The sequence below is a fragment of the Alligator sinensis genome, unplaced genomic scaffold (genome assembly GCF_000455745.1).
Source record: "Alligator sinensis unplaced genomic scaffold, ASM45574v1 scaffold359_1, whole genome shotgun sequence".
Taxonomy (NCBI): domain Eukaryota; kingdom Metazoa; phylum Chordata; order Crocodylia; family Alligatoridae; genus Alligator; species Alligator sinensis.
This window is the reverse complement of record NW_005842577.1, coordinates 444986-458291: the sequence shown is the minus strand read 5'-3', so window position 1 is coordinate 458291 and position 13306 is coordinate 444986. Positions and strand designations below refer to the sequence as shown.

At 40.0% G+C, this 13306-nt stretch overlaps 1 protein-coding gene across 6 annotated transcripts in view; it reads left to right on the top strand.

Moving 5' to 3' along the window:
* The window catches only part of PHLDB2 (pleckstrin homology like domain family B member 2), a 78435-nt gene that overhangs the window by 28202 nt on the left and 36927 nt on the right, over positions 1–13306 (top strand). For 5 of the 6 annotated variants that reach the window (XM_025214262.1, XM_006032498.3, XM_006032497.3 and 2 more), the window contains exon 6: positions 6016–6144. The exons of the other annotated variant lie outside the window; for it this stretch is intronic. In XM_025214262.1, coding sequence (XP_025070047.1) covers positions 6016–6144 — 129 coding nt within the window. The remainder of the gene's footprint in view (positions 1–6015; positions 6145–13306) is intronic. 6 annotated transcript variants of the gene reach the window in all.

The window sequence follows — 13306 nt, the reverse complement described above, 5'->3', positions numbered from 1 at the left end:
ACATTTCCTCTGGTAAGTGTTCGGTGTACATGGTTCTCTGTGATAATTTTGAATTTCTGCACTAAAAATGTAGAAAGAAAACTAGTTTTCAGAGAGAGGTTGCTTTTGGGTTTTTTTTTTTTTTTTTTACCATCAGTGAGGTAATATGTTCTAATGGTCAGAATGAATCCTAGCTTTCTCATTTCTTTGGTTACTGCCAATAAATTGCCAACTTTTGTCTATTTCTCCATATGTGAAAGAGAGGCTTTCCCACACTTAAACTATTTAATATTTGTACAGCAATTTGAAAATATGAAGCTCTGTAGATGCACTGACTATAAAAGCATCAATAGCTTTGAAAAAATCCAACTGCTTTAGAAAAAAAGCTACTGTGGGGTTCATACTTAGAACAAAAGTATTGTTCAGTTTGAACTGTTTAGATTTAAGTGGTAGTTTTATGTGTGCTGCATGAGAGACAAAGTTCACAACTGATTGGAATGATCATTTCCTAAGGCCAGAGCTAATGCATATAATCTGTTATGAAGTATATAACAAATGGATTTTCCTTTTACTCAAGTTATTGCGAAAGAGAAAAAAAATGGCTCTGCACTGAGAATTTAAGCCATAACAGACAGCCCTGCTCTGAGCATGGAGCTGTTGTCTGTTTCAGTGAGACCAGAGAGCCCCAGGGAAGCTTTTTCCCTGGGTCCTTCTGGTCTTTCTGAAACTTGACATGGTGGTGGGCCTGCTCTCTGTCTAGCTGGTGAGTGAGCAGGTCCTGTTCGTCGTCCTGCTCCTGCTCACCAAACCTCTAAGTCAGAGCTGTGCAGGTGAAGGACACTCAGAGATGTTTTTCATTCACCATGTGACTGCTCCAGTAAGTCGATTTAACATTTATTTGGCTTACAGCATAAGGTCTAAGGAGGCCCTCAGAGACAGACTTGTCTTCTAGCGTCATTGGTTAAATTACATCAGCTTTTATGTTTTTATCAGCAACTGTGCTTCTTTTCTTCTCTGAGGGAGGTGTGTGGAAAACACAGGGGTTGGGGGGCGTGGAATGTAAAAAGAACAGCAAGTATGACTTGTATACTATGGAGTCTATTTCATTTCTTCCCTGTATTTGTCTGTCTACTAGCCATATTTGTTTCCTAAGTAACAGCCACAATATTATAAATGTTTCCAATTCTGGAGAATATGTCAAAGAGATACTGGAATGGTTGTCAACCATAAATTTAACCTTTTCTCAGTACTACTATTTTTGCTTTTGAGGGGTACATTCTTGTCTGTCCCTGCTATCTAGCTGGAGGATCACAGCCAACATATTCCAAACAATTAATTATAGGTATGGTAGCTGTATTATTAGTAAGTCACTAAAGAGAGAGCTTCCCCTTCTTTCCTTGAAGTTACCAGAAAGCAATGCTGCAGAGAATGATTTTATTCGATGGATAAGGCAAGTTCTTCTACCTCTCATCCTCAGACATGCATGTATGTCTGTAGTATTATTTCTCTTTGTTTAATAGCTGGCAAGCTATTTTGACACTTCTCCATCTGGTCATAAAGTGAGTGGCAGGCTCTACAGGTCTGTACTTAAGGTTTTCTGGCCCCATGCGAAAACAGGTGGAAGACGTGGAGAGCATATTCGGAATATAGATCCATGTGGTTTTTTGCTTACTTGTGTGAAAGCTTTGGTACAGATGGTTAGATTAGTACTTCCATGTTGGGCAGGGTGCTAAGTATGAAGGTTAATGAGATCTTTTATATAAAACCTGTTACCATAGCATAGAGTTAACTGAGATTGAGGTTAAACTGCTGACTGATGCATACCCTGAGGTATTCTAGACTGGAGCATTTCAAGTAGAAAAGCTAACTTTAGAAGCCAAGGTGTTTGGTAAGTGTTTACTACTGAGTGACTAGTAGTTTGTTTATTTTTTCTTCTTTGTTGTTTCTCTTGGAAATAAAAAGAAAGAAAACCTTATTTTTGTAAGGTAGTTGAGTTAGACATTTTTACCCCAGTCATGCATTCCAGTGAGAAAATGTGGCCTTTTTATAACTTTCCAGTTGTAGTTGTTCTTAAGTTTCTTCCCACCTTTTCCTTCTCCCATTTTCCCATCTGTTGGCCTTAAGGAAAGGCATCAAACTGTTTTTCTTTCAACACCACCAAAAGAGAGGGCTGTATCAATGTTTAGATCTAAATTTCTACCTTGAATAGTATATTCGTAATAAATCCAGAGTTTTGGGTTCATTTTGGTTTGCCAGTTTTATTGCACTAATTTACTAAAGATTTTCTCAGGGTTTAAAGGAATACTATCTTCTTTGAATTTTGATTTTAATATTTTGCTGGTTCACAAAAACAGAGAAATAAGGCATAGAAGGTGTCACACAATGGACAGCCATAGCAGTGGTGGTGTTTGGATTGCTGGCCTACCAGCTTTGATACAAAGAGGGATCCACCTCGCATTGGTAGGCGAAGACACTTGATAGTTTTCAGAAACATTTAAGTGTTTCAGGTGGTCACTTTCCTTAGGAGAGTTTCTTTCCTTCTTTAATACATCTAAATACATAAATATTTAGATGTTATTATCACATGTGATTCATATTTCATAATGATTAAATACTGAGCAAAACTATCTGTTTAAAAAGCATTCCTAAATACCCTAATTCTGCCCACAGATACACATGTGCATCTGCAGTTTTAATTAATGGCAGATGTGCATGCACAGTGGAAGGCAAATATGGCACAAAATGGATAGTTTGGCAAGGCTTTCCTTCTCTTATGCAGAGTTGGATATTGATTAGGACTATCTAGGCTGTGCTTAATTTAGTTTTGGAGTGAAGACTATGAACTATGTGAACTAAATCAATGCAGTCAGTAGTTTTGGTTGACTTCACTAAACTGCTGCAGAACGTAATGGCTCTAGAATGGCATTCACTGTTATGATTGCAACTTTTTTAAAGGGAGCCAGCTTGCTGGGATGTTTGAACTTTCTGAGTTGTAAGTGGAAGAGATGGGTATTGCTTACTTTTCAGTCTTAAAGGAATACCTTTCTGATTTCTGGATGGAAGTAAGATTCTCTCTGGCATGGTCCTCAGTGAGCTTATACACTTGCTGCTGATGTCTCTTCACACCTAGATTGACTTGCCTTTTATTGAATGAGATCATATGCTTGCCAGGCTGCCTAGCTATCCAAGAAGCTATTAATAACCTGAGAGTAATGGCACTAAAGTAGAGGTTGGAAAATTTGTTAGTGCTGTAGGTTTTTCTCTTCTTTCCCATCTCCATGTGACAGGCTAGGATTACTGTGAAACTGAAAGCGAGGGTTAGAAAGATATGGATTTAGCTGTATAAAATAGGTAGTTTTATAAAGGGCTGAAAATAGGATGAAGCAGGAGTGGAGGTACTTTGTCCACTGTCAGGGCCAGAGGTGTCACTGACTGCTTTGATGGAACAAGTTTGATCTCAGGACAGTTGAAAAACGAGAAGAGGGACTAATGCATACTGATTATGAAAGAGATCATCTGGTTTGCTTCCAAACTATATGCCGCTGTATCATTGTGTGACTCGGATGAAGTTATGTCCTTACATTACTTCTGAGTTCTGTCTCTGCCATTTGAGAAGACAGGGTATGTGAAATTCAGATGACTAAATAAATTGGTTCAATATCCAGTTTTTGCAAAAAATATCCTTTGTGGAAAAATCACGGGTAACGCAGGGCTGAGACACTGAACTAATAGAAAATATTTTAGCTTTGATTGTTTCATTTCACATTGGACTTGGATTCTGACATTGTTGGTGGGGAATCTTAAGTCTCAAAAAGGTGAAAATTACCCCATTTTTACAGGAGAGAATACCACAGTGTCCCAACTATAACACTTCCAAATATAATATGCACTTTGGTTTTGAAAAGCAGAATGAAGGGGAAAATGTCTGTCCTTGTAGCATGTAACTGAGTAGCAGAAGCTAGGGAGCAGAACCTGCTCATTGTTCTGCTGCTCCCTGTAAGTCACCCACAGAAACTGTTCTTATGATATATCTTGCACTACAATGTCCAGCAGCTGTTTTGGGGGGGGGGAGCTCAGGGGGGAGTATGTATTTTATGCAAGAAAATACAGTACAAAACGAGAATTCAGAGAGCATTCGTGGCCCCTGAATGTGCAATGAGAGAAATGTCTGCTCACTGCCAACAAAGAATGGGGGTGTAATATGACCATAAAACCTGGATGTGAGCAGGAGCTAAAATGAGGGGCTTGTTTTTAGATGCATCTCAAAAATCTAGACAGAGAAGAAAGCAACTGAGTAGATGCTTTAGGAGTATGACATCTGACTGCTCTTATAAATACCAAAGGAAGAGGGTGGAACTGTTTAGAACTTTTTATATGAAGAAGAAATGGAAGCCCTCCAGAGGACGGTTTTGAAAGGGGAGAAGCAGTATCTTAGTAATATCTGCATGATTCTCTGAGTAATAGATGGCTACAGAAAGTGTTAAAAAGTCCTGGCTATATTCACAATCTTATTTTTAGCAACATGTCACAAAGAAGCTTTGAGGCAAACACCAAGTATATTGGCCAATGCTAATGCAAATAAATTACCAGTACATGTAAAAAAATAAAATAAAATAAATTTAAAAAAATCCTGTTGTAGTGAAACAAAAAGGAGACTGAACAATGGAATGTGCTGGAAATTTGAGAAAGGAATATGTAAAGCAGCCCCAGAATACAAGATATACACAGGCGCTTTACTGTGGAGTAGGCTAATTAGCTCCACAGTAAAATGTCACTGGGTGCATTTACATGAGACACTTAATGTGTATTAACCTAATAACACTGTGCAGTAGCGTGTCACGGCAAAAATACTGCTAATAGCCTACTGCACAGTGTTATTAGACTAAGGCGCAGTAAGCCTCACTAAAAAGCTGTTGGCCGGTGCTACTGCTCAGGAACTTTAGGTATTGCACATTTAGTTAGTACTTTATTAAGGAATACTAAGCTAAACGTGAAGTCTCTAAGGCACATAAATGAACACATAAACGTGCTCACTGTCTACAGGTGCGCTGGTATTAGGGCGCAGTAAATTAATTAACTCTGCTGTAAGATAGTATTGTTGGGGACAGGACTGTCTTATGACAGAGTAAGTGCAATGAAACTCACTTGTAGATGGTGACGGGCTGGCTGGGACATCCTAAGGTACGGGAGCTGTCTGCTGCGTGACTCTGCTCCTTAGCATTCTTGTGCCCTAGCCGGCTTCTCTGCCACCCAGTGCCACCACCTGCAGCCTGGGTCTGACCCCACAAGCCTGCTGCCAGCCTGGGACTGCTCCACCCTGGCTCAAACTGCTCCTGTCCCAGGCACATGTATAGACACTGCTCCGGGGAGTAGCTGACTCCAGCTTGAACTGCACTGGAATTTACTGCGTTGCATTGCGTTGAGTTCACATGTAGATGCACCCACAGCGTTGTACAGGATGAATCTTACTGGCTCAATCTGATATAGAGTTGTTGAAACATTTCTTCCCCCCCCCCCCGGCCAAACAAATTTCTTAGCTATACCTTGCTCTGTGCCATTTTTTCTGCTTGCTAAATGTACTCATTTGTCCTGAGATAGGAGACAAATGGCATACTCACTGGGGGAATCTTCTTCCATTCTTCCACCTGGATCTCTTTTAGTAAAAGTACTTTTTCACTTTTTTCTATTAACATGCCTCACCTTTTTCCACTGGGTAAGACACTACTGGAAAGATGGGGTCAAGAATTGCCATTTCCTTTTGAGTATAGTGATTAGAGAAGTGTTTCTTCCTGTCTACAAAAATAGTGATTAGGAACAGACTTAACAGTTCTACTGTGGTGATTAACATTTGTTTTCTGTCACCTTTACATCCCATGATTACTGTTTCTACTAACAGGAGAGCTGTCTACCTTTGAACTACATGTTTAGGCTTCCAAAGAACTTTAATGAAGATGTTGGTGCCCACCGTGATTAATCACTAACAGCTTCTTGGGTTTGAAGGTAATCTTGTTCTTTATTTTCTGGTTCGTACTTCAGGAAAAAATAAAGCTTGAGGCTGAGAGGGAAAAACTAGAGAGGCTTCAGGAGCTTTACTCCGAGCAGAAGACCCAACTTGATAATTGCCCTGAGTCCATGAGGGAGCAATTACAGCAACAGCTCAAGAGGGTTAGTAGCAAGTTCCAAGATTGCATGAACTACTTTTTGTTTTGTTTTGTTTCATTTCAGAGTTAATTGTGATATGTTTGCTCTTAAGCATCCAAAAAAGCATCTTGCAAATAGTTGCAGTTTTAACTATTGATAGTTGGGAGAGTTAAGTATTTGTTTTAGCATGTTCATAACAAATATTTGCATGGTGAGAAATGAGTCGACTGAAAATAGCTGGATTAAAATAGATTTATGCTAAATATTCTTAAGAGCTTTAGACAACTTGCATGTAATTAGCTCCCCAGGCCTTAGAACTGCTATTCAGGGATGGACATTAGAACATCACCATGTAATTAAAGAAGCAAAGATAAATACTTGGTTTCAGTAATTAGGATCAACTGTTTCAGTGTTGATCCTAATTGGTTTGGGCTATTTTACCTCTTAACTTTCATTTCTACTTGACACAATAGTCTGTTGCTTTTTTGCTGTACTGTAAGCATGTCATTGGGATACTGCGCATACTTATTTTCTTCAGCATATAATTTAGCCTCTAATCTGAGCCAGGCCTTGAAAACGCCATTTTTAAGGTTAAGTCTATTATCTGGTGATTTTTCTTAGCAGAGACCTTTCTAGAATTCTGCACTAGCATTTTGTTCTACCTTTATACAGACTGCAGCTTGCCTTTGAGTGTAACCTAAGGAAATATCATATTGTGCACTCTACTTAAAGTGTAGTTATATTCTAAAGAAACTGTAAAAATGTTATATTCATTGCCTTTCAGTGACTTCTGTGTGAAATATAACTAAGTAAAAAAATAAAACAACATTTTTTACTAAGTGCCAGCCCTGCAAACACAGCCAGCCATCTGAAAGTTAAACCGGGCTCTTTCTGGTAAGAGCACTAATATTACTAATAAAGTTTCCGGCTGTAATTTTCTTAATGATAGAGCTGGACAAAAATGCATTTATAGTCCATGACATATTTAAAATATTATTTTTTCATATCTGGACTTCTGCCTTTTCATAGTGAAAAATGAAGAATCAGCTTTCCTTTCTTGTCTTCTTCTGTTCTCCAAAACCATTTTTTCCCCCTTTTTAAAATGAAAGTCTAAAAAAAAAAAAAAGGGGGGGGAAAGTTATCTTTTTTAGGAAAACATCTATGGAGTCCAAAGTGATATTTTTTCCCCTTAAAAAAAAAATCTGACAAATTTTGAATGGGTGTATATTCAGGTCCTTCTTTTATAGGTCCTGAAGTATACATTGTGTTTACTGATTAATAAAAAATACTAGCCAACAGAAAGTGGTGCTGGATATAGAAGCATTATAGAAAAACAAACAAATGATTTTAGGTTGTATTAAGCATAAACTTTGGAAGTGTATAAACAGGCGATATGTCTTTTGCTTATACAGTACTATTTGAAAATGAGCACGGCCTGTCTAGAAAGAGCCACATAATGTGAACTAACAGTGATTACAATAAGGGAGCCCAGGTTTGAAGTGGTGTTAAAATGAACCTAAACATTAGAGGTGACAGTCTCCAGGTCAGAAGGCATGCTGACAGGGCAGTTTCGCTGATAAACTTGTGAAGTTGCTGCCACCTCCGAATGAACAGAGTTTGTGCCCTGGGCAAATCCTGTGGGACAGCAGGGAAGGACGTGTGGTTCCAAGCGTGAGGTGGGGGCATGAGCGGGTTTTAGGAGTTAGGAGGTGGTACGCATGCAGTTCTGAGAGCAGGGAGGCCTCGAGGGCACAGGTGTCTTACCCATGCTGGAAACTTCAATACCATCCAAAACCACAGCTACCATATGCTCTACCAGTCCTGGTTCTCGCTTTTGTTCTTAAGCAGCACTGTGGAGCTGTTCTTGTTGCTGGGGCACAGACTCCATGGGGGTTGGGGATGATTCTGGCATCCCTCCTAAGTTGGTGCCAGGGCTAGTACCCCTTTCACTCCTTCTTGTTATACAGCTGACTACTGGCCTCTGATGTAACTTCTCTTTGGATCCTGACTTCAGTTACCACAGCTACTAATCGGGCTTTACCATTTAGCACTGAAATTTTAAATCAAGGTAAAGAACAAGTTTGCTAGACTGTAGTTGCCACATTCCTCATAGGACTTGCAGATTAAGATGATGCAAGTTTTAATACCAGTAGGTTATACATTATCCCTTTAAAGACCACCTCTATTCAGTATAGGATGTTCATGAATGCCTATCAGCTAGGTTTTATAAAAATTGAATACAGTACAATCCCCTTTTAATGAACTTCCATGGGACCACAAGAGAAGTTCATTAAAAGAAGGGCTTGGCTATAACAGGGCTGGTAAATCGGTTTCTGCTGTTGGAAGTGTTAATGTAGGAGTTTGTCTTAAACAGGAATACATAGAATCAGGGTTGGAAGGGATCTCAAGCATCTTTTGGTCCAACCCCCTACACAAACATAGGGATGCTTTGAGTCCTGAATCATACCTGTCCAATACTTATTCGGATTCCTTTTTTTTAAAAAGGAAGGGGCCCAGCCCCCTTATTCCTTGTGGGATCAGTTGGGATTTAAACCCAGGAGTTCTTGAATCCAAAGAAACTTGCATACCCCTAGATTATTGAGCCACTCACTAAAATAGTTTCTTACGAACTTCTCTAGTTATAGCAAGTCTTGCAAACACCTCCTCTAGAAGAATTCACAGCCTATTTCTCTCAGTGTGTGTTTCTAATAAGGGTGGGTCCTAGTCTTTCAGTAGACACTATGCATATGGTTTCTCTTGGTCACTCAGAGCTATGGAGGCTTTTGTCAAGCTCTGTGAAGGCTCCTGGACCTACCTCCAATTGCAGGATTCGGCCGCAGGACAGCAAAATGGTTTTCTTCTTAAAATGTATTTTTAAAGTTTATGTAATAACTGTGGGGCTGTGGGAATATACAATAATAATATTAACTTCAGCATTTCTAAAAACTAAAGTTTTTACTGTATTCCAACTTCTAAAAAGCTAAATGAGGTATTTAACTGATAAACATCAAACAAAACAAAAAGAAAAAAAGCAGCATTCCTTCTGCTTTCAAATACTCTAAGATTGGTGGCCAATTTTTTAATAGACATGCCACAAGTCCAGCCCAAGCATGCCACAAGTTAAACTCTACTCCCTGCCTGATGTGCCACACTGGGCACATCTACACATGCAGTTAACACAGCTGAATAAACTCCAGTGGAATTTGCATTGGAGTTCATTGCTTCCGGGTGCAGAGTTTACATAGGTGCCCAGGACTGCAACACGTTGAGCCGAGGTCCCAGCTGGCAGGTAGTCTGCGGGGGGTCAGCCTACCAGCCTGGAGTTGCTGTGCTCTGGCTCAGTGTGCTGCAGAGGGACTGGCTGGGGCACAGGGGTGATACAGTGTGGGGCTAGCTGGGAGGCAGCCCCCACGTTGTAGCACCCTTGTGCCCAAGCCAGCTCTGGTCACTAGCTATGCGTGCATTACAGTGCACTAAATAACTCCATCATAGGATAGTACTGCCCGACACAAGTACTGTCTTATGGAGGAGTTAATTAGGTTGTTTTTAACGTAATAGCACTGCATGTGTAGACAGCGATGCTTTACTGAGGAGCTAATTAGTTAACTGGCGTAACTATACATAAAGCTTACTTGTAGATGCTCCCACCATCCCCTGTTCCCTGACCTTTCCCTGATTTTGTTGCTCTGCTCCCTCCCTGATCTGCTGAGTGCTAAACTATTGCCCTTGCCACTTTTTACAAGAAATTTACAATCTCAGTGCTGTGGTGGGATGGTAGTCATTCCTGGAATGCCAGTTACCATCTACTGCAAAGAAATCCCCAAAATGCTGTTGTTTAATAAATGTCTTTCTTCCTTTCACACCTGTTAGCTTACACTTACGGCATGAAAACCGGGAAAATGCTTGAAATGTGAGTTTCCTATACAGGCAACCCCTGCTTAGCACTCTTAATTGGCTCCTGAAAAACTGACTGTTAGTGAAACAAGCATTAAACGAAACCGAAAGTATTTGACAACCCAAGATGTTGACCACAATTGTTTTTAATGACCCAAGATGGCGACCAGGAGTGTTTATAATGAAACTCACTGAGCACTAAGTGAAATCAGGGATAGATTTCAAATGAGCATTATAGCAAAATAGCGCTAAGTGAAACAACGTTAAGCGGGGGTTGCCTGTACTCATTATGATGGAAGCTAGCCATGTTCACTTTAGTTCCTGAGGTTGACAGTTCTTGGTAATTTGAACACCCCCATAAAATTCTGTTCTGAGCTGGTTCAGGGTTTCATACTGACCTTAATGATCGTGGAAATATTTTAGATGCCTACATGCTCAAGTCAAACGACTGACCAGATCTGGAGTTTGGATTAGGATTAGAAATTGGAAGTTGGGGAAATTATAGCTGTAAATTAGATTAATCACTGTCTGCTGGGATTTGAAGTCAGTACGTTCTTTCTTGCTAAGGTAAGGGAACAGTTTTCATGGTCTTTCATTAGACTAATGAGACCGCAGATTTTCAGAAGATGGTTGTGGATGCTATTAATCTCTCTTCATAGTTTATTAATTACAACCATCTGCACTCACCAATCAGTACAAAAACCCTAAAAGCCTTCTGCTGTGTCTTTGCCCTCAGAATCATCTGCATTTATGAATGATCTGCAATAAATGAAGTATGAGCATTGATGACTTTGGATACTCTTTTTTTGTTGATGGATATCTTTATTAATCCCATCTGTCCATTCACAAATCTGATCATATCCCTGCCAACTGAGGAACTTTTTTGGTTCTTCAGATAAAATTGTTCTGATTTGGACCACTTGATCTGTTTCTGCACAGGCAGAAGCATTTCTTGACAGAAGTGCCAAATTGGAGAAAGTTGTTCTTTGCAACCCTGTTCTTCCTGCTGGGTATAGGCCAATGGAGAAGCATTGGGTTTTTTACTAGTAAATTACATTTAATAATAGATTGTCATTGGGTCATTTAGGAAAGGCAAATTGCTTGCTTTACTTCTTGTACAGCTGTGATCCAAGAAACCATCACTTGGACAATGGGCAATTATCCTGTTACAGATCTTCTAAGAGAGAACATTGGGAAGGTTGTGGTGAGATTATATTTGCAGTTGCTGAAATTTGGCTCCTGCATTCTTGCTGCTGTGGCTTCTGACCTGTAGCAGCCAAGAATTAACTGTTGATTATAACTAGCCTCCATGGCAGCGTACGCCAGCGTAACTAGAGCTGTATGCCACTGATGGCTGGTTTTATATTGTACTGTTGCCTTGTTTTTGAAACAGCTGGGAATATCCTGTGATAGTCTTTAAAATACTTTGTTCTTTGCTTTCAAAGATCTGTGAAGAAACTGTTCTTCTTATCTTCTATTCAACATACAGTTGTGGCCATGGAGAAGGTCACAACCTGAAGGACAAAGCAATGTAGAATGTAGCATCCTACTTGCTCAACAGATTATCTCATTTGACTATAGTGATTTTTGAGCTGAAATGGTTGCTACTTGGTTTCTGAATTTAGGGTGCTAGTTTTGACCTCTATATATATTCATGGACTGCATATTTAAAAGCCTGCTTTTCCTAGTGCAGTAATGCCTGGGTAGCAATTAATATATTATGTAATAGTCTGAAATTGTTGACCTTCATGGCATGCTATGAAACCCATCTGTTTATTCAGGCTTTTGGAGATAACTGAGTTATTTGGAAGGATGGAGTAATTTTATGTTGTAGGTTTTGGGATGAAAGTGGGATATTTCTTTTTGATTTTTTTTTTTTTTGGTGCTAATTTGGTGTGGCTTTCCTAAAGTAGTTGTGTTATATATTGTAAGGGAGAGCCTTGTAAGTCAGTTAATACATAGGTTGCTTTTAAAAAATAAAATCTCCTTTAAGGTACCTAAAATTGAACACACATTTTAATGACTACTTAAAAAAAACCAAACTTGGCTTCAGACTTAAAAGATATAAATGTTCTTTCTCTTCACTCCTGTAAAATGAGAAATTACTTGCAGCATATAAGCTTGTGGCAGAAGATGCAGAATTTAATTTTAATATGTGATTAGAAAGTTGAACTGGTATTTTCCTGTGGGGACGGTGGAATTTATAATTTAGGATTTCTGCTATGACTACATTGAGCTTTTAGTGAACGGGATTCATGTCTTTTTGTAATTAGGGGTACCAAGGGACAATATTTTGCTGGCAACAGAGAAGGCAAACATCCATTCTCATCCTCCTGGACCTTTCCCCACCAGCAGCATTCAGCACTATCAACAACAAGAGATGCTTCTGTCTTCCTTGAGAGAGACAGCAGAGAGCCAAGATAGTTCACTAAATAGTCCTTCCTGGATAGTCATACCCAATAAATAGTAGTGAGAAACTGCACTTTCATCAGTGGCGTCCCACAAGGGTCACTTTTCTCTCTGGGTCCTGCTCTATGTCTGCATGCTACCACAGTGGAAACTAGCCATATTGCCAGATATACACACCAGGACACATGATTTTTGAGATTGGCGATAAAATTCCTGAGATTCCAACCTGGTCCCCCATGCCAGGCATCCTGCAGGTACCCAGCAGTGCACATACAGCCCAGCATTGCAAAACTTGGGCTGAGCTACACTGGCAAACCTTTCAACAAGCAGGGGCAGCTCTGGGTCTGTGCCTTGGGGCTGCCTCCAGGATTGAGCAGGATACAGCCCTGGGTCAGCTGATGGTTGGCATCAGGTAGGGGGTTTGGGGCCTGATTTGGGACCTGGGGCTGCCTCATGCCCAGTCCCAGAGATCAGGCATGGGGTGGCTGTTTCTGTGACAGGGCTATCCTGTGCCCCATTCTGACAATCAGCTTCTCTTTGGGGTGGGGCACGGGCAGCCTTGGGTGCGGGACACATCATACATTCAATTTAAAACATGATACAAATTAGCCACAAGGATGTTCCATATTGCACGTAGAATATCTTTCTGGCTGGTTTTTCGGATTAGAAATTGTCTAACCATGTGGCATTTTACAATTTTTATGGTATTATTAGAATATTAATTGTACCATAAGTGTAACATCTGTCATGGCCCTTGAAGTAATTGCCCACAGTTAGTTCTGTCTGTAGCTTAGTAGTGGTCCTGGATTTCTCCGTGGTACTGAGCTCTCATAAAACAGCATCTGTGATTAGTGCTTTCTGCCATTCTTGATTAGCAGTCATA